Source organism: Dromiciops gliroides, chromosome 1 (assembly GCF_019393635.1).
Source record: "Dromiciops gliroides isolate mDroGli1 chromosome 1, mDroGli1.pri, whole genome shotgun sequence".
In the NCBI taxonomy this organism is placed as follows: domain Eukaryota; kingdom Metazoa; phylum Chordata; class Mammalia; order Microbiotheria; family Microbiotheriidae; genus Dromiciops; species Dromiciops gliroides.
Genome location: NC_057861.1, coordinates 17,507,004 through 17,527,889, shown reverse-complemented (window position 1 = coordinate 17,527,889; position 20,886 = coordinate 17,507,004). Strand labels below are relative to the sequence as shown.

The following is a 20,886-nucleotide window of genomic DNA, read 5'->3' as shown; positions in this document are numbered from 1 at the left end:
TGGTATAGGTTTGGAGTTGGAATGACCCTTCTCTAAGAAGGCAGCGAGGTACAATGGTCGCAGGAGTCAGAAGGCCCAGATTTAAATTCCCTCTCTGAAGGGTACTGCCTATCTGACCTTGGATGAATTTCCTTAACTTCAGAGTGCTCCTTTGACAAATGAAGGGGTTCAACTGAATGGCCTCTGGGGTCTCCTCTGGTTCTAGAGTTATGAACCTAGTCCAGCTCTCTTATCCTACAGAAAAGAAAACTGAGGCCTAAAGACTTTGAATGACCTGATCAATGTCCTAGATCTAGTGAATGGCTAAGCCAGGATTGGAAACTGAGTCTTCTGACTCCAATGACAGCCAGAAGGTGGCACAACAATGGCAAAACAAAGAAAGGGAAGAGAATTACAAAGCACTGGGAGAGAAATGCAACAAAAGGGAGAGGATTTGGGAATAATGGGGCATCAGTAAGATATACAGCACCCATCCATATCTGGCATATCATTTTGCAGACCCTGGTATTACTTATCAGTGTACTGAGGTCATGCTCTGCCACACCTCATAGGGGGTTGGGATCTTTTGGATTTCTATTTTTTTTTTTGTGAGGGGCATTGGGGGTTAAGTGACTTGCCCAGGGTCACACAGCTAGTTAAGTGTCAAGTGTCTGAGGCCAGATTTGAACTCAGGTCCTCCTGACTCCAGGGCCGGTGCTCTATCTACTGTGCCACCTAGCTGCCCCTCTTTTGGATTTCTTAGGGCCCCACTGCATTCCCACAACATTTACAGAGCTAGGATTTGAACCCAGACTCTGATTCCAATGAGCTTAGCTATAAAGAACTATTTTACTCCCCTACCCCCTTCTCCTTCAAACTTGTCAATAAGCACCTACTAAGTGCCTAGCACTAGGGGGAGCACATAAAAAAGTAAAAGACAGTCCCTGCCCTCAAGGAGCTCATGACCTAATGGAAGAGAGAACGTAAAACCAGTTATGTGCAAATAAGATCTAGACTGGAGACATGTTGTTTCCTTTAGCTGGATAGGAAGTTCCTGGAGGGCAGAGATTTTGAGGTTGTTGTGCCCCTGGAACACAGCTGATCTTTAATAAATGCTTGATGATTGATCAGTGAAGAATCAAGAGGTAGGCTGGTTTGGTATGAGAGCAGGGAGAAAGTCTTGACAAACAGATAGGAGTCTTACCTCTTGGTGTGGTTCAGTGTGAAGGGGGAAGAGGGGAATGACATCTTGAGTGACTTCTAGCCCTAAGGAATTTACAATTTCATGGTTTACCCTCCTTACAGTATCTTAGGAAAAAGCAAAGTTCTTAGACCTGAGCTTTGCAAACTTGTTTTTATAAAATATAGACATCCTGGGGGCAGCTAGGTGGCACAGTGGATAAAGCACCAGCCCTGGATTCAGAAGTATCTGAGTTCAAATCTGGCCTCAGACACTTGACACTTACCAGCTGTGTGACCCAGGGCAAGTCACTTAACCCCCATTGTCCCACAAAAAACAACAACAACAAAAACTAAAATAAAATATAAACATCCTGATAATTGTATTCTAGTGGCAATTGCTTGGTTTCTTTTGTAACCCTCTGCATGTTGTTTACGAATTTAAAAACACTCTGAGATAGGCTCCCTTCTCCCTACACACAAAGGTTTAAGAGCTCAGTATCCAGAAATGGAGCCAATATGGTCAAGAAAAGGCAAGGTCTCCCCTGAGCTCTTCCTAAAACCCTTCCAAAAATTGTAAATAAAGTCTCAAGACAAACTCTGGAGTTGCAAAACCCACAAAATGAGAGGGTGAAACAATTTTCCAGCCCAAGACAACTTAGAAGGTTGGCGGGAATGGTCTGTCACAAAACACGGGCTGCAACAGATCAGACTGGGTCCCAGCAAACCAGGAGCAGGCCTTGGGGTCAACAGAGTCTGTGGTGACAGTGGCAGTTTCAGGACCTCTCAGTCCACAGACAATAAGGGGGTCATGCAATTGGCCAGGAGATTAGTCATCTCTTTGCAGGCACTAGGGGCAGGACTGTGAAATGTTGCCCATACTTGGATCTGGTTTGAAGACCTTGATCTCAGTCCCAGGGTAAGAAGGAGTACTAGACCACCAAAGCTTGTGACCACCAGCCCCCGGTCTCACAGTTCTATAACAGAAAAGAGTGCTTGTGGTCCCTCACAGACCAAAGCACAGACCAGGTGAGTAGTAAAAGCATCTCTCCTTAAATCATGCCACCTTGGAAAAACTGAAAACTTTCACTTTGCCAGAATTACCTCTGAAAACAGCTAAAACTTGAAGCTTGGGACAGTTACCCCTCCACTCTAAAAGCAGAGTGTAAAGAAATAGTTTGGGAAAAATAAACAGAAAGATCCTGACTTTAGAAAGCCACTGTGGTGACAGAGAAGGTCAAAACATAAACTCAGAAGACAACAAAGTCAAAACTGCTACATGCAGGGGGCCAAGACAAGATGTCAGAGAAAAGGCTGGTCCGCATACTCCAAAAAATAATGCCATAAGACAACTCCTGGAGCAGCACAACCCACAAAAGAACAGAGTGAGACTATTTTCCAGCCAAAGACTGCTTAATTAGGTGCCTGGGATCACCTGCTATTTGGGGTGAGAGAGGAGGAGCTCAGCACCTGGCACAGGCTGTGCCTCCAGAGCCTCAGAATCTTCAGAAGCTCCTTCTGAAACTCACCTCACTGACTGGTGAGGGGGTTCAGCAGCCGGCATTGGGGGGAAATAGCTGAGGTCTCTGCTGGAGCTGGGGCAGAGAGCCCATATTCTGAACCAGTAAGCAGACTCAAGTGGCAGTGGATCAGTGGGGAAGGGGCACAGGCACACCAAGCATCTGACCATAGAGAATCAAATTTCAATCAGACTTCTGCTTCCAATTCAAAGAGAAAGTGGGCCGTAGTTACTTACAGGCCAGGCAGGCTTAGAACGAGCCTAATCATACCCCCTGGAACCCACTGTAGCTTGGGTCAGTGCATCCTGGAAGCAGCACTACACGTTAAGAAGGACTTAAAGCCAAGAAATAGGTGGTCAAGATGATCAGGCAGAGAAAACAGCAGATCATCAAAAGCTTCTTTGGTGGCAAGGTATATCAAAATACATCCTCAGAAGAAGATAATAACAAAGTCAAAGCTCTTACATCCAAAGCTTCCAAGAAAAATAAGAATTATTCTCAGGCTATGGAAGTCCTCAAAAAGGACTTTGAAGGGAAAGTAAGAGAGGTGGAGGGAAGATTTAGAGAAGCAGAGGGGAAAAAATGGAAAGAGAAATGAGAGTGATGCAGGAAGGTCATGAAAAAAAGTCAACAGCTTGAAAAGCCAAATTGGCCAAATTGAAAAGGAGGTACCTAAATTCTCTGAAGAAAATTATTGATTAAGAAGTAGGATAGAGCAAATAGAAACTAATGACTTATGAGAAATCAAGACACAGTAAAGCAAATCCAAATGAATTTAAGAAATAGAGGGGGACAGCTAGGTGGTGCAGTGGATAAAGCACTGGCCCTGGATTTGGGAGGACCTGAGTTCAAATCCAGATTCAGACACTTGGCACTTACTAGCTGTGTGACCCTGGGCAAGTCACTTAACCCTCATTGCCCCGCAAAAAAAAAGAAAAAAGAAAAAGAAATAGAGGGCAATATGAACTATCTTCTTGGAAAAAACAGTTAACCTGCAAAATAAATCCAAGAGAGATAATTTGAAAATCATTAGACTACCTGAAAACCATGGTCAAAATAAGAGCTTAGACATCATCTTCCAATAAATTATCAGGGAAAATTGTCCTGATATTCTGGAAGCAGAAGGTAAAATAGAAATTGAAAGAATCCACCAATCACCTCCTGAAAGAGATCCCAAAAGGAAAACTTCCAGGAATATTATAGCCAAACTCCAGAGATCCCAGGTCAAGGAGACAATATTGCAAGCAGCTAGAAAAAAGGAATTCAAATACTGTGGGGCTACAGTCAGGATAACACAAGATCTAGCAGCTTCTACATTAAAGGATCAGATGGTATGGAATATGAGATTCCGGAGGGCAAAGGAACTGGGACTACAAACAAAAATCACCTACCCAGAAAAACTGAGTATAATCTTTCAGAGGAAAATATGGGACTTCAATGAAAAAGAGGACTTTTAGGCATTCATGATGAAAAGACCTGAACTGAATAGACAATTTGACTTTCAAATACAAGACCCTAGAGAAGCATAAAAAGGTAAACAGGAAAAAGAAATCATGAGGGATATTAAAAGGTTAAACGGTTTACATTTCTACAAGGGAAGATAATACTTCTAACTCATAAGAACTTTCTAAGTATTAGGGCAGCTGAAAGAAATATACTTAGAGGGCACAAGTTTGAGTTGAATATGAAGGGATAATATCTGTAAAGCATTTATTTTTTGTTTATCCTTGTTTTTTTGTGGGGCAGGCAGGGTGAGGTGGCTTATGTCTGGGGCTGTATTTGGGCTCAGGGCCTCCTGGGTACAGGGCTGGTGATTTTTCCACTGTGTCACCTAGCTGACCCATGATGACATCTTTAAAATAAAGTTAATGGGTAAGAGGAATGCACTGGAAGAAAGGAAAGGGAGAGATGGAAGATGGTAAAGTAGCTCACGTAAAAGAAATAAGAAAAAGCTTATGGAGTGGAGGAGAAGATGGGGAAGGAGCAGGGGAGTGAGTGAGCATTACTCTCATCAGAATTGGCTCAAAGAGGGAAAAACATACACACTCAAGTGGGTATAGTAATATATTTTGCCCTGAAGGAAAGTGGGAGGGGAAGGGGATAAGGGAGAGAGAGGCAAAGGAAGGGAGGGTAGATTGGGGGAGGGGCAGTAAAAAGCAAAAACACTTTTGAGGAGGGATAGGGTGAAAGAAGATAGAGAATAGAGTAAATATCAAGGGGAGGGAATAGGATAGAGGGTAATACAGTTAGCAATAGTAACTATGAAAGAAATGATGAGCAGGGCGCTATCAGAAGGATATATGAAAAATGCAAACCATCAACAAAGAAAGAACTGATGGTATCTGAATACAGATTGAAGTATAATTTTATTTGTTAGTTCCTCTTTCTAAAGTTATTTTGTCTATTTTCTTTCACAACCTGACTAATGTGAAGATATTTTGCATGACTTATATTGAATTGCTTGATTTCTTAGGGAGGGTTGAGGGGGGAGGGAGAAAGAAAATTTAGAACAAAAAGTTTTAAAAATCAATGTAAAAAAATTGTTGATTTTTTTTACATGTAACTTAGGGAAAATTCTAAATAAAAAATTAAAATAAAGTCACACACACACACACACACACACACACACACACATGCAAACCCTGCTACATCCAAAGCTTCAAAGAAAAATATGAATTGATCTTAGGCAAAAGAAGAGCTCAAAAAGGATTTTTCAAAATCAAGTAAGAGAGGTAAAGGAAAAATTAGGAAGAGAAATGAGAATGATGTAAGAAAAAAGAGTCAACAACTTAGTAAAGGAGATACAAAAAATACTGAAGAAAATATCACTTTAAAAATAGGTCAAATGGTAAAAGAGACACAAAAATTCAACAAAGAGAAGGGTGTCTTCAAAGTAGAATTGACTGGATGGGAGAGGGAGTACTTTAAAAGCTCAAATAAGAAAATAATTCCTTAAAAATTAGAATTGGGAAAGTGGAAGCTAATGACTTTATGTATGAGACATCAAGAAACAATAAAACAAAATCAAAAGAATGAAAAAATAGAATAAAATGTGAAATATCTCATTGGAAATGCAATTGACCTAGAAAATAGATACTGGAGAGATAATTTAAGAATTATTGATTTTAAAAAAGAGCCTAGACATTGATATTAGGTCTGGAGTACCTCTGAAGTTTTCTGAGGCAACTCAGAAAACTTTCTTCTTGAGAAGCTAAACTAAATGATGGACATACCTTAGAAGCAAGGGAGAAGAAATAAGGACCACCACCCCTCATTCCTCCAATAAGGGACTTTCCACTCTCAAGTGATCACCCCATCAACCCTCTGTAAAATGGTTGTTTCTAGTCTGGTTGGTGGAGGTAAAAGTTCTAAACTTTCCTTCTGGCCAGGTTCCCTCATATTGAATAAAACCGTTCTTTTATCTTTAATCAGGACATGTTCAAAAGTGCAATTCTTTATAGAGAAATACCTAAGGATCCCCACCAACTATTTCCCTTGTGACAACATCATCTTTCAAGAAATTATCAAGGAAAACTGCCCTGATATCTTGGAATCAGAGGGTAAAATAGAAATTGAAAGAATCCACCAATCACTTCCTGAAAGAGATCACAAAATAAAAACTCCCAGGAATATTATAGCCAAATTCCAGAGCTTCCAGGTCAAGGATAAAATATTGCAAGCTGCCAAAAAGAATAATTAAAATATCATGGAGCCACAGTCAGGATAACACAAGATTTAGTGCTTTCTACATTAAAGGATCAGGCAGCTTGGAATATGATATTTTGAAGGACAAAAGAGCTAAGATTTCAACCATGAATCATCTACCCAGAAAAACTGAACACAATCTTTCTGAGGGAAAAGCAGATATTCAATGAAATGGGAGACTTTCAAGCATTCCTGATGAAAAGATCAGAGCTAACTATAAATACAAATGTTTATTACTTAAAAAAAGAGAAAAGACCAGAGCTAAACAGAAAATCTGACTCAAATAGCAGACTCAAGAGCCCAGTATCTAAGTGCTTAAGATATAAATGAGCTGCTGACCTGAATTAGTGCAGAGAATTTTCTCACTGGGAGTTTCCCCAAACCAATGAAATCATAGGTTCAGATCAAACAACAGCAATAACAATACAAACAGCTGAACATGTGCAAATGCGTGTGTGTGCATCTGCCTCTGTGTATGTGCACATGTGTGTACTGGAGGGAAATTATAAGGCACAGTTCTGTGAGGTTAAATCCTGGGAATCACGCTGACTTTTAGTTCCTAGTCCTTTGTTCCAGAGTGGGGAGGGGGGAGCTCAGCAGACCTTCTGAGGTGGGGGGGACCCTCTGCTCTCTCAAGTCAATCTAGGGACCTTGGGAGGTCTGATTTTCCAAGGCAGGCAGCCTTTGAGTGACGCATAAAATGAGGTGAGCTCCAGTGGTGTGTCCAATCCCTAGCACTTGGACCCCATTCAGACAATTGAAAACCACTGAGAGTAATTCCTGAAATTGCTTGCTCAGGGAAGGGAGTGACTGCCCCAAAATGATGTCCTGTGCTTATAACTTTGGTAGAGGGGATCTAGTTTGCCAGGGCCCTTTAAAGGGGCTTGTGCTCCAGTGGTTTTCTGTAGAACTAAAAATAGGCTGTGTCTCGATGCTCAGGGGTTGAGAACAGGATGCTGGATGGTCAGACACTGCCCTTCCAAGCATCAGCCTTCATTTCCCTAAAAGGAACCAGTCACTGAGTTGTAAAGGGTCTACAAGGTTTTGTAACCCTGGGATCTAGGTAGTCCTAGCCCTGCCATGAATTTGCTGTGTGACTTTGGGTAGTCATTTCATTTCCTTGAGCCTCAGTTTCTCCCTCTGAAGAATAAGGTAATAGAACTGGATAACCTTGAAGATCTCTTTCAGTTCTGTCATTTTGTGAGTCATGGTGGGTTGAAAAGAATACTAACCTGCTTTTTTTCTCTGTATCCCCCCAGGGCCAAGCATAGCATTTGGTATACAGCAGGCACTTAATATGTGCTTGTTGATTGGTTGGTTCAATCCAACCCAACAGAGAAGGAAACAGGCCAATAGAGTTTAAGTCACTTGCCCAATGTCACAGAGCCAATATTTGAACCCAAGACATCTGATTTCAAATTCTGGTTCCCTAGCCCTACCTTTATGGCTTTGCATTGCTGGGAAATATTTGCTTATGTGCAGCCTGGGATAGATGAGCTGACCTCTGATCTTTGATTTTGTTGGCTTTTCAGGCACCTGGCCCCAGGACAGGAATGCATGGATTTCCATCGCTGGTGTACACCTTGGAGAGTACACTAAGACTTTACCCTCTGTGGAGAGAGTCAAAAGAACCAGGTCCCTGGATGAATACCCCTACAATCTCCGGCTGAGAAACTGGGAGAAGAGACTTGAACCAGCAATTAGCTTTCAAGCTGCCTTTCCCCACTTACATCTTTTTTTTTTTTTTGGTGAAGCAATTGTGACTTACCCAGGGTCACGCAGCTAGTGATTGTTAAGTGTCTGAGGCTTGATTTGAACTCAGGTCTTCCTGAATTCAGGGCTGGTGCTCTATCCACTGCACCACCTAGCTGCCCCCACTTACATCTCTTAACAAGATCCCTCCTTCTCTAGAACTTTCAGTGAGGAAGAATCATATGTAGCGAAAGGGGGATGACCATGATATGTTCTGAGGACAGAATCCTTCTTTCCTTATCTCAGAACATCCAGCAGAAGTCCAAGTGAAATTCACCTCTGACCCACCTTTTCTAGTTTCTCCTTCCTTGAAGATCCTGGGGAACCATCTTCAGCCAGTGTTGGACATGAGCTAACAGCCCTGCTGGACTGTTCTTTGTCATTTCAACCTGAAAATCTCCCTTGGAAAGAGGTTTTGAGCTTGATTGTGTTAGCCCAGACTTGTGGAGACTACAGGATATCCCTAGTTCTGTCCAAGCGATATCAACCAGGACATACCCGCCTTGAATCTAGAACTGCCTGCTTTGTGTGAGAATTCTGCTCTCCCAATTCTCCACCCCATGACTTCTTTCCTCTTTGATCCCCAAAACTAGATCCCAAAAGGTGAGTCCGGAATGAACCTGCTATGGCCAAACTCTGGGTCAAGTTCCAGCGGTATTTTCGCAGGAAACCAGTCCGTTTCTTTACCTTGGTGGCTCTCTACCTGACGGCTGGCAGCCTGGTCTTCCTGCACTCTGGCTTTGTGGGTCAGCCCGCGGTGGCCGAGAATGAGCCCAACCCAGTTGTCAGTGCCCCTGAGGGAGCCGAGCTGCCATACCAAGACCTCCTGCACCCAGAGAGGGGCTTCCGGGAGACCCCCGAGTCGCCCAATGCTGTCCGCAGGTATGGCTCTTGGCTTAAGAGTACCTCGACAAAGGATTCAACTGAGCGGGGTAAGCTGGGAGACTACGGTGGGACCTGGAGCCGGGCCCTCAAAGGGAGAGTCCTCAGGGAGAAAGAGGAAGAAAGAGGTAAGAGGGTTGTGATGAAGAGTGAGGAAGATGGAGGAAAGAGGAGGGTGGGGGCAATGACAGGTGGCCACATTGTGAAGGCAGAAGACCAAGGCCCAGATCCTCCTTCTGTTGATTTCTAATGGTGTGACCTTAACTCCTCCGGGACTGTTTCTTTATCTATGAAGAGGAGAGTTAGTTGGATTTGATCTGAAAAGTCTCTTCTTACTCCCAAGTTCTCTGATCCTGTTAGCCTTTGTTCTCCATGACCTGGGATGGGAATAGCGCCTTGGATGTTGTAGGCATTTGTTCTATGAAGAGCGTAATGGACTGGGGAAAAGTACCAGGGACTAGGCGATTCTATGCAGGTTATTTGAAGTATCCCTTTGGATGCAGGATGGCTTTGTGGAGTGATCACCAGGATACCTCCCATTGGCCCCAGGTACATCAGAGTTGTGGATGCACCATCTTCCCCATTAGTATGTGAGCCCCCTGAGGGCAAGGACATTGTCATCTGTCTCTGTGCTCCTCACAGTGCCTGGCACAAAGTAAGTGCTTAACTTATAGTTGTTGACTGGTTAGGTTTAAGGCCATCCCAGAGTTGGCCAAGATTAAACAACAACAAAAAAGTTAAATTCTCCATCCTATTTATGACCATGGGCAAGTCACTTCAGTTCTTCAGACCTCAGTTTCCCTATCTGTAAAAGGAGGGGGTTGGTTTAAATGACCTCTAAAAACTTTTTCCCCTTGAACAGTCTAATGAGATACTTGGAGAGGGCTATCACAACCTGCTTCAGTCTTTTCACTGCCAAACAAAACATCCTTATTTGCACAAATTGATCTTCTTAAATCCTTTCCTTTGTTATTCCCTCAATCTTCTTGCACTCACTGAGACCTGGCTCCCTCCTGATGACACAGCCTCCCTGGCTGCCTGTTCCAGCACTGGCTGCATTCACTCATTCCCTCCATTCATTGGTCAAGGTAATGAAACTTGAACACTCCCTACTCCTTATTGCCACTTTCAGCCTCACACTCTATGCCCATCACATAGTAACCTCTTGTCTTTTGAAGTTCACTCGATTCATATCTACTTTGTTTTTGATTTTGTCTGTGTGGGGCAATGAGAGTTAAGTGACTTGCCCAGGGTCACAGAGCTAGTAAATGTCAAGTGTCTGAGGCTGGATTTGAACTCAGGTCCTCCTGAATCCAGGGCCGGTGCTCAATCCATATCTACTAATCAAAATCCTTGTAGTTCTTGTCTATGGACCTCCAGGACACTCTCCTTCCTTCTTTAGTGTATTCAGTGCTTGGCTCACAGTCTTTCTCTCCTCCTAAATTCCTGTCTTCATAGTAGGGGACTTCAATATACATATTTATTCTCCCTCTCAGTTCCTCAACTTACTTATTTCCCATGACCTACTCTCCACCCTGACTCCACCACACACAGAAATGGTCATAGCCTTTATCTTGTCATCATGGAATTCCATGTTCATGGACTCTGTAATTCCCTTATTTGATCATAAGCTGTTGTTGATGTGGGATGGATTTAGGGTCAAATTGATTGTGAGTCATTCCAAAGGAATTACAAGATTCAGTGACTCAGTTTCTCAAGTTTTATTGCAATACTGTGAGTGAACACAGGGAGAAAACCAGAAAAGTGGAAAGGTATCTCTCGAATAGGGAAAGAAAAGAGTTATATTTATAGTATGGATAAATTGATTATTAGTCTCATTATAATAATCTCCACTTTAGGGAGGTACATGGGAGGGCTTATTCTAATTTGGAGTTACTGGGGGCTTGAGCCAACCCCCAAGGTAGGTACCTTTTTCCATGGAGGTATGTTTTTGGGGTATACAGGTCATAAAGTGAATCTGGAGACAAATTTGGCCTTTTCTGCGCATGTCACCTTTTTATTCCCATGTCTATTTTCAAAATATTTTCATTTATCAGTAGAATTTCTATGCCCTGTCAATGTATCATTGTCATAGTTAAGGTCTCTATGACCTGCCTTTTTATGTTCTTGTTATGGGTGCTGATTAATGTGGGTAGGGAAAACCTAGGCCTTGACTTGTGTCAATGAAGACTCAAGTCTTAAGTTATCCATTAACTGGGGTCTGAATCACTTTTAGTGCTCAGATCCAAATTAGAGCTTGTCTTAGGTTTTTCTGTTAACTCCTTTTTTGCCTCCTACATCATTGTTATCCCACCACTCTCTGCCAACGCCACTCCAAACCCTGTTCTTCATCCTCACCATGACCTCTAATCTTTCTGCCCTTCAGTTCTTTCCCAGACTATCACTCTCTTCCCTTTTCCATCTTGACTCTTTGGTGAACCAGGCCAACTCTATGCTGTCCTTTTCTCTCAAGTCCTTTGCCCCCTTATCCTATTTTGAATCTTGCTCTGCCAAACCTCAGCCTTGAATTACTCTCACCATTCACTACTTTTGCTTATACTTCTGCTGCTAAAAAAGCTGGAGAAAATTGGGAAACTGTGCTGACTGAAGCCACTATAAATTTATATCCCATGACCTCAACTGGGCCTTCAGTCCTGCAAAGCAATTCTTTTATGCCTTGTGTCCAAGTGGGTGCTGACAAAGATCTGAGGAGCATTTCTTAAGTCAGGATGTCTCCTGACTGTAGAGAAATGAAGATTTGAACATAAAGTCCAACCTCAGACTGTGGGGGCTTACCCAACTCAACTGAAGACAGAGCAGAGGGCACAGTGCACACTCCACCCAGGGAGTCCAAGAGCCAAATGAGCAGCCCCCTTTTTACCTGTCATTTTAAGGTTTTGGCACCAAAATATTGAGGGGACTTGTGACCTGAGTTTGGGGGTAGTGGCTACCTCACCCTAAGAATTGGAGGTTCATCATGAATCTTGTAAAATAAAAAAGATATTTATTAGGAGAGAGGAATATATGGCAAGGAGACAGAATCACTATAGAGAACTATCTCAGGGGTAGCTAGGTGGTGCAGTGGAAAAAGCACCGACTCTGGATTCAGGAGGACCTGAGTTCAAATCCAGCCTCAGACACTTGATACTTCCTAGCTGTGTGACTCTGGGCAAGTCAGTTAACCCTCATTGCTCTAAAAAAGAAAACTATCTCACTGGGTAAGAGAAGACCTGGTCTTTTTGTATGTTTACAAAACAAAGGGGAGGGAATCACAAAGCAACAGTGAGGGAAACCAGGATGGGCTAAACAACTGGGAGATTTTTGAATAATGGGGCGTCAGTAATATATGCAGCACCCATCCATATCTTGCATATCATCTTGTAGACCTTGGTATTGCTTACTGGGGTCTTGCTGAGCCATGCCTTTTTCCTGAGGTGGGAGGCAGAGCTATTTTTTCCTTGGGAAAGTTAAAGGATTCCTGGGATTTCAATGAATCTTTAGGTTTCTTGGGGTCTCATTACAGTAGTAGTTATATTAGTAATATTAATATTAGTATTATTACTACCTATGTACTAGGCACCACACTGGAGATACAAAGACAAAAAGAAATGATTCTAATACCCTTCTTTTAGCCTTAGTTCCCTCCTCCATAAAATATGGACATTGGAAAAATGGTCTCTATAGCCCCTACCGGCTTCCAGACCTCTGATCCCTACCCTGTTTTGAAAATTAAGCAAGGTAAGAGATGTAGAAATCATTTCAGAAGCGGTAATATCCTGGGCACAAGTGAGCAATTATTATGAAGGCCTCATTATACATAGTACTGTTAGATATGGGATGAAGGAACCCACTGGTCCAAACTGATTAAACAGAACTCAGTGAAATAGACATCTGGCTTTAGCAGACCTGTTGGGGCATCTTCTCTGAATGGCTTTAAAGCTATGCCCATCCGGGAATAGTCCCTTGCTTGTCAGTTTCCCATTGACAATACTTGACCTTGAGTCCATGGGCCACCCTTCTGTCATGAATGGATATGACTCAGTGCCAGTAAGTAATTCAATGTGAGGCTTTTTTCTCTCCTCCCATCAGCAGTTCAGTTGGGTTAACACTGAGTCATCTTCACTTTCTTCTGGTCCCCTTTTTCATGGGGAGCCCACAATTGTGAGACAGCCAGCCAATGTAAAGCATCTTCCAGGAGTTTAACCCTGAAACCAGACCAAGTTTGTTGGGCCACACAGGGATCAAGCCCCTGAACTAGATGTTTGTACCTTGGGCTAACCAGTTGATATACCTGGAGCTTAATGAGAATGTGCCAGCCTCCCTCAGGGCCTAATGACCATGGACTTGGTGCTGAGACCAAGCCCTAGATCTTAGTCCCCGGCCCAGCCCTCCCCCATCTTGTCCCACCCAGATCTGCCCAGAGCACTCACTGGAGGACAGCATTAATGGCTACAATTCATTAGATTAATTAGAATTGACATTTCCCGAATCTCAACCAGATGGTTAGTGAGAATAAACTGTCAGTCAATGCAAAAAAAACCTCCTGAGTTCTCATTTCCAGCCATATGCACCACGTCCACTGCTATTAACCTCTGGGAAAATGGCTTCTAACTCTTAGTGAGGGAGTCTGGGTGGATGAGCAGTGAGGGCTTTGTTGTGAGGAGAGATGAGAAACTGAAGGTCAAGGTCACGTCCCACATTCTCCCCCACCATCCGCATAGCTCTGAGCTGTGTTGGCTGCCAATGGCTTTGGCTGGTCCCTTCAGAAAAATCCCCAGCCATCTGAGGCAGAAAGGCCAAAGCATTCAGGAGGGAAGTTGTCTTTCTGACTCCAGCCTGGGCTGCAGGGAGGGTGCCTTACTGGACCAAGCATGGGTGCTTATACATTGGAAGAGAGTGTAGAAAGAGCTGGGAATCAGGGGCTGGAGAGTTAGAGTCCCTACTCCTCCAGGTGTTTGTTTTTTTTTTTGCGGGGCAATGGGGGTTAAGTGACTTGCCCAGGGTCACACAGCTAGTAAGTGTCAAGTGTCTGAGGCTGGATTTAAACTCAGGTACTCCTGAATCCAGGGCCGGTGCTTTATCCACTGCAGTGCCACCTAGCTGCCCCCAGGTATTTTCTTACTAGAAGACCTCTGAGCCTCAGTGGCTTCCTCTGCAAACTTAGATTGTTGGGCAGGAGGTGGGGTGGGGTTAGGTGAGTCTAGATGACCTGTCAGTTCCCTTCCAGCTCTATGTCTCATGATCCTAATAATTCTAATTATAATCTTTCATCCTTTAAGAAGCTAATGTTTGTAAAGTGCTTAGCACTATACCTGACACATAATAGGCATTTAATAAATGATTGTTCCTGACATGGGAATTGGACCAGCCAGCTATCAGGAGGGACACATCTAAGAAGAAGAGGAGGAGATTAAATTCTGTAGCAGGAAAGTCAGTTAGGTGCTGGGAGATAGAGAACTCCAGAGATCAGGACTATCCAAAAGAAAATCCCCCTGACTCTCAGAAAGCTTTCACCACCCCCAAAGAGAACTCTCCAGTCAAGAGGTCACCCCATCCATCTCCCTACCATAAAGGCTTTGGCCTCCCTTTTGGTGGTGGAGGAGAAAGGTGTCTCAGAGAATCAGGTCTCTGAGCCACTTTCTCCCCTTGAGGCAAGTCTTTGACGTCCCTCTTGGTCACTAAGCGCCCAAATAAAAGACTATTTTATTCTAATTGAATTGTGTGCAAGAGGGTGTATCTAAGAGGAATATCTAAGGACCCCCACCACCTATTTCCCCCAGGACATTCTCTTCCTCCTTCCTTTCTATTTACAAAGTGCTTTCTAAAAATCATTAATGAGTATTCATGACTTTCCCCCTCCATTTACAAGGAAAAGAGGAAGGAAGAAAGGGAGGGAAAGAAGGAAAGCACCAACAGAGGAAGAGAAGAGGGAAGAAGGAAGAAACATAGGAAGGAACGAAGGAAGGAACAGAGGGAGGGAGGGAGGGAAGGAAGAGAGGAGAAGGAGGGAGAGGAAGGAAGGAAGGGGGAAAAGGAAGGAAAGAAGGAAAGAAAGAGGGAAGGAAAGAAAGAAGGAAGGAAGGAAGGAAAGATAATAATTGACATTTATATGGTGCTTTACAACTTGTAAATTTCTTCCAATAAAAGATCTCATTGTAGCCTCAGAACAATCCTATCAGGGAGAAGCAATTATTCTCCCCAATTCAGAGATGAGGAATTTAAGGCTAAAGAATATCCAGGGAACTGCTCGTGATCACTCAGCTAGTAAGTATCAGACAACAGAGCTGAGGCCAGATCTTCTAAGTTTATCTATGGGACCCTGGGCTGCATTAAGTAAGAATCTCCCAGAACTGGGAGCTAGTGTTCCCCTGGGCTTGGACCTCCCCAGACCTGTCTCTAGGAGGTCCAATTTGGGGTCCCATCTTTTAAGCAGGACATAGATAAACCAGAGAGTGTCTAAAGGAAGGCAGCCAGGAGGAGCACCTTGAGTCTGTGTTCTATCAGAGTCAGTTGAAGGGACTGAGCATTCATTTTGAATCTGGAGAAGAGAAGACTGGGAGGGGGCACCGTGGCTGTCTTCAAGTATCTGAGGAAGTGACATTAGATTTGTTCTACTTGGCCCTGAAGGACAGGGTTAGATATGGTGATTCTGATGTATGGAAATGAGAGACAAATATACACCTGATGTCAGGAAGAACTTCCTAACCATGGAAGCTGCCTGAGGTGGAGGTAAGCTCTCCATCCATGGAGGTATTCAAACTAGAGGTTGGACCACAACTCATTGGTGAGTATTAGAGTGGAGATTCCTTCTGGGCATGGTTTGGTTGCTGAAGCCCTGCAAACTCCCAAATTCCAGGGGTTCTACCAACCTCCAAAGGAAAAAAAAAAATCAGCACTCTAACCACTAGACCATACTACCTTGAAGAAAAAAAGAGAAAAGTATAAGAGACCCTGCCCCCACCCACACAGCAGGGCTGCCTGTGGAATCAGGAGGCATCAATCCAATCTGTCCTTGATTAACTTATTCAGAGCTCAGCAACTGAAACCAACATATTCGATTAATGTGAATCATAATGAGATAAATTCCTGACGGATGCAGCATGCACTTAGTTTTCACCCCACTACCCCCACCCCCAGAGGGGAGCAGGGTCTACTTAATGGTTTAACAGCTTTCAGCAGCCTTTAAGTGGGGAGAACTTTGGATCCCAGGGTGCCAGGGAGGATGGGGTCCTCTGCGGGAGAGATGCCTGGGGATGCGCTGGGCACCGCAGGGAGGCAAGATGAAGCGGGACCAGTAAGATGCCATCCGCTCCACAAACCATCCCAGCCTGGAGAAATTCCTTAATCGTGCTCTTCATCAACTCAGCAATTAAACAGCATGGGCCCCCAGTGGAGAGCCAAGCCGTTCCTTCAGAGAAAGCCAGGGCAGTATCTTCAGCCAGGAAAATGGCGCCAGGTCAGAACCCGGGCCCTATTCATCTGTCTAGAGGTCACACCCTGTGGATGCACCAATCTAACATGGTGGAAACAGGAGCCTTGGATCATGAAGAGGAAAATGGAGCTTTGAATGCTCACTACAAGCCCAAGAAGGAAGAATGGCCTTTGCCAGAATTGTTTTTCCTATTAGAGACCAAGAAATCTCAACAGCTCTCCCACAGAGGTCAATGTAACCAGAATGCACTTGGCAGAGGGGGAACTGGAGGCATGGAGGTATCAAAATTGAGCAAATATTCAACGCTGCTCCATTTAAGAAGCATTTATTAGACACCTCCTATGTGCCAGGAGTGGTGCTAGGTTCTGGAAATGCAAAAAGAAAAATTTAATTTAAGCTCACATGCCACTGGTAGGGGGAGGTTAGAAGAGGGGAAGAACTTGTTCTAAATAGATACAAAATGGGGGGGGCAGAAAGGGCATTGAATTCAAGCCTCTTGGGCTGAGTCTCAAAAGGAATTCTGGATTCCTAAAAGTGATGTCACAGGGATGGAGAGTATCCTGGGCATGGTTGACAGATTGCCTATCCTAAGGACAGGAAGTGGGAAGTAGAATGATGTCTACAAAGGACACATGGACAATTTGGCTGGAATATAGAGTACATGAAAGGGAGAAATGCAAAATTAGTCTGGAAAGATAGGTTAGAAGCAGACTGCTGAAGGACATCAAATGCCTAACAGGAATCCTATTTCATCACAGAGGCAATAGGGAGCTACGGAAGCTTACTGAGCAGAGGAGTGACATCATCTATTTAGTGCATTACAGTTTTCAAAGCTCTTTCACACCCATTACCTCAATGGGTCTTCTCAGCCTCCCAAAAGAGCAATGCAGTATTAGCATCCCCATATTATAGCTTTTCACAAGGCCACACAGGCCCAAGTCATCTGATTCATGGGACAGATCATGGGCAGAAACATTTCCAGAAATGTGATGAGCTCTTTGTATCTTCAGACCCTCCTCCCCCACCTCAGTTTTCCCATATAAACACAACTTTCTGAGCTTGAGAAAGTTACTTCTGCTCATTAAGCCTCAGTTTCCTCTTTTGTAAAATGAGAAAGTGGGCCCCCACAATTCCCTCTCACTTTAGAGCCTATAAAAACCAAGACCCCTGCCTAGACTCGCAATGACTTTGTTTACCTAAATGCAGCTATTTTCTTTGTCCCAGTGGACTCAGATCTTAAGCCTTAGTTAGCAGATTACAGTGGAAAGAGCATCACTGACTTTGGAGTCAGTTACTGATTCTGCCACTTACTACCTGTGTGCCCTTGGTAAAGTCTCCTTACTTCTCTGTGCCTCAGTTTCCTCCTCTGGAAAGGGAAGAGATTGCACTTTAGGGTTTTGAGGTTCTTTCCATCTTTAAGTGTATAACTGCAGGTGCCCCCAGCTCATAAGTCACTTGGCCTTCTGCACTGCTGAGCCTGCTTTGTCTAAAGACAAAGATACCTGCTTATTCTTCAGATACCTGCTTATTCTTCCTCTCCATGTTGACTTGTAGCTTCTTGGTCTTGGACATACTCTTGACTGTGGCAAGTCCTTGTCCTGCCTTTTCTTCTCCAGGCCATACAACATGCCCATTCCTTCAACCAATCCTTAAACAGTGTGGACGCAAGGATCTTCATCATGCTGGTCACTCTCCTTTGGATTCTCCCCAGTTGATCAATATTCTTCCTACAATATAGCACCCACAATATATCCTGAGGTAGGCCATCCATTTCGTTTGAATCTTGGCATCCCATAGCCTGTGCTCTCGGTGTTAGGCAGTGTCCGGTAACCCTCTTCCCATTCTAATTGGGCTCCTGCTTTATTTCTCTCCCCTCCTTTCTTTCTCACGCTGTTCCAGATGCCATTCGGATGTGTTGTAGTCTACATATGTCAAGAGTTTCATTCTGGGGAAAGCACACATCAGTCATTGGACCTGGGAAAATTACTAAAGAGGTCCCATATCTGTTAGATTTGTCATGGACAAGATGAGCTGACCTGAAACCTGCTCAGCATGGTGGAAATGCCAAGTTATGCTGAAAATAATTGGAAGCAATGAGCTATGACTATGGAGTGGGTAGAGGGATTGGCCTGACATTTCTCTCAATCATTCCCCTTTTCTTCTCCACCCTCCAGAAAGAGAAAGTCTTAATTAGGAAGAGGCATTAAGCTGGTACAGACTGCTGGTCTTCACCCAGATCTGCTAGATCAAGGCCAGAAAGAAAAAGTCAGATGGATTCCACAGGATCAGGAGCTGGAAGGGATCATGGAGACCATCTTATTCAACTTTCCCATTTTACAAAGAAAGAAACTGAGTATCAGAGATTCGTGGTGACTTGTATAAGGTGACACAGGTAGTGGTCTAGGATTCAAATACAGGTCCCCTGACTCCTTTGTCATGCTGCCTCCTCAGGCTTTAAGAAGAAGGGCATCTTCTTTCAGATGGACACGTATGGAGGGGACAGAACAGAGGAAGGGAAGGACAATGGGTGAGGACTCAGGAATCCAGGATCCTGATGCTGCCTTTGTCACTGACTAGATGTGTGACCTGGGCTTCAATGTCCTCTTTGGTAAGATAATGAATTAGATTTGATGATCCTTAAAGTCCCTCCCAGCTCTGACATCCCCTCTTCTAAGGGCCCTCCCAGCTCTGACATCCCCTGTTCTAAAGGCCTTCCCAACTCTGACATCCCCTGTTCTAAAGGCTCTCCCAGCTCTGACATCCCCTCTTCTAAAACCCTTTCCATGGTTTTGGCATGGGTAACTTGGCATTGGTTATACTTCAGATAATATCAGCAAAGTGCTTAGCACAGTGCCTGGCATATAGTAGGTGCTTAATAAATGTTCCCTTCCCCTTTTACCTAGGATTTCATACCTCCATGACTCTTCCTTACATGTGTTGCTTCTAACTCAGTGCAACCAAAGGATGTTAGAGCTGGGAAGACAAGCTCAGGATTGAGAAGAGTCTTGGGACTGTGAAATACCATAGAACAGAAACCAGGGAAGGGAACAGAGCTGGGGAGGTCCTTAGACATGGCATCTTAGAACTAGAAGGGATGACAGAACCGAGAATGCCCAAATCCTACCTCAGATACTTTCTGTGTAGCCCTGAGCCACATCTTCATCTACCTCAGTTTCCTCATCATTAAAATAGGGATAATAATAGCCTCTACCTTCCGTTACTGAGGCTTTGCCAACCTCAAAGCACCACCTATCATCTATCTATCCATCCATCCATCCATCTAACTAGCTATCATTATCTATCTATCTATCATTATCTATCTATCTATCTATCTATCTATCTATCTATCTATCTATCTATCTATCTATCTATCTATCTATCTATCTATCAGCTATTATTAATAATGTCAGAGTTGGGAGGATTCTTAGAACACAAAATATTACAGTTGGAAGTGACCATCGAAATGAGGGTGTCCAAGCTGGAAGAGACCTTATACCAGAGGAAGTCAGAGATGTACAGTGCCCTAGAGATTATCTAGCCCATCTAACAGATGAGTTAACTGAGACCCAGGGTGACACAGCATGGCTGAGCCCAGATCAGAACCCAACTCCCGGATTCTGTCTTAATAAGTGAATCTACGACAACCCAGTTTCTTTGGATGTTCCAGGATTTAAAGCAGCTTACTTGATTTGCCCTGTGGCTGAGCTAACAGACTGTGAAAATCACAACTGCTGTGTCCCCGAAGTCTCAATACGCAATATCGTCATCCTCTTGTCCATTTTTTAGGTCAGCATCATTCCCCTTACTCCTGAGAAACTCTGGCTTGTGAGTGAAAGGTTTGGGGGCTGGCTTCTTCAAGCTTTTCTATAGAGGTTTTACCAACTCGTAGCTAATTACTGGGCTAGAACTCGGTGCTAATGATAACAGCATTAAGTGTCTAATCTTGTTGGGCCCTGCTCTCCTGTTATTGTAGCTCTGGTTCATTGGCATGAGATGTTCCCCTGGCCAGAGCTTGCTATCTCCCAGATGTGCACAGATGTTAGCCATCACTCATAGGTGGTTCTTGGGGAGGGGGGCTGTGATGGAAAAGAGATTGTAAATAGCTTGGTGAAGAATCGTCCCCTGGAGATGCGCCATGATGGATTGGAAAGGAGACTGAGGTTATGGTCAGAGGGCTTACTTCTAATCCTATTTCCCCACCAGTCCTAATTACCAGCTACCCAAACAGTAAGTCAGTTCTCCTCTCTAGGCCCAGTTTCCTTCTTTATTATATAAAGGAGTTGGGCTAGGTGATTACTAGGGCTCCTTCCAGCCCCATATCCTTTTTTCCCAAAGGATAATGATGATGAAGAAGAAATCATTTCAGTTGTACCTGGCTCTTTGTGACCCCATTTGGGGTTTTCTTGGCAGAGATGCTGGAGTATTTTGCCACTTCCT

General features: G+C 43.8%; 1 protein-coding gene across 5 annotated transcripts in view; it reads left to right on the top strand.

Annotated features, from left to right (window-relative positions):
* WSCD2 (WSC domain containing 2) overlaps positions 1-20,886 on the top strand; it is a 141,454-nt gene that overhangs the window by 53,253 nt on the left and 67,315 nt on the right. For all 5 annotated transcript variants that reach the window (XM_043975093.1, XM_043975089.1, XM_043975092.1 and 2 more), the window contains one exon: positions 7,916-9,145. In XM_043975093.1, the coding sequence (XP_043831028.1) occupies positions 8,761-9,145 (385 nt within the window). In that variant the 5' untranslated portion in view covers positions 7,916-8,760. The remainder of the gene's footprint in view (positions 1-7,915; positions 9,146-20,886) is intronic.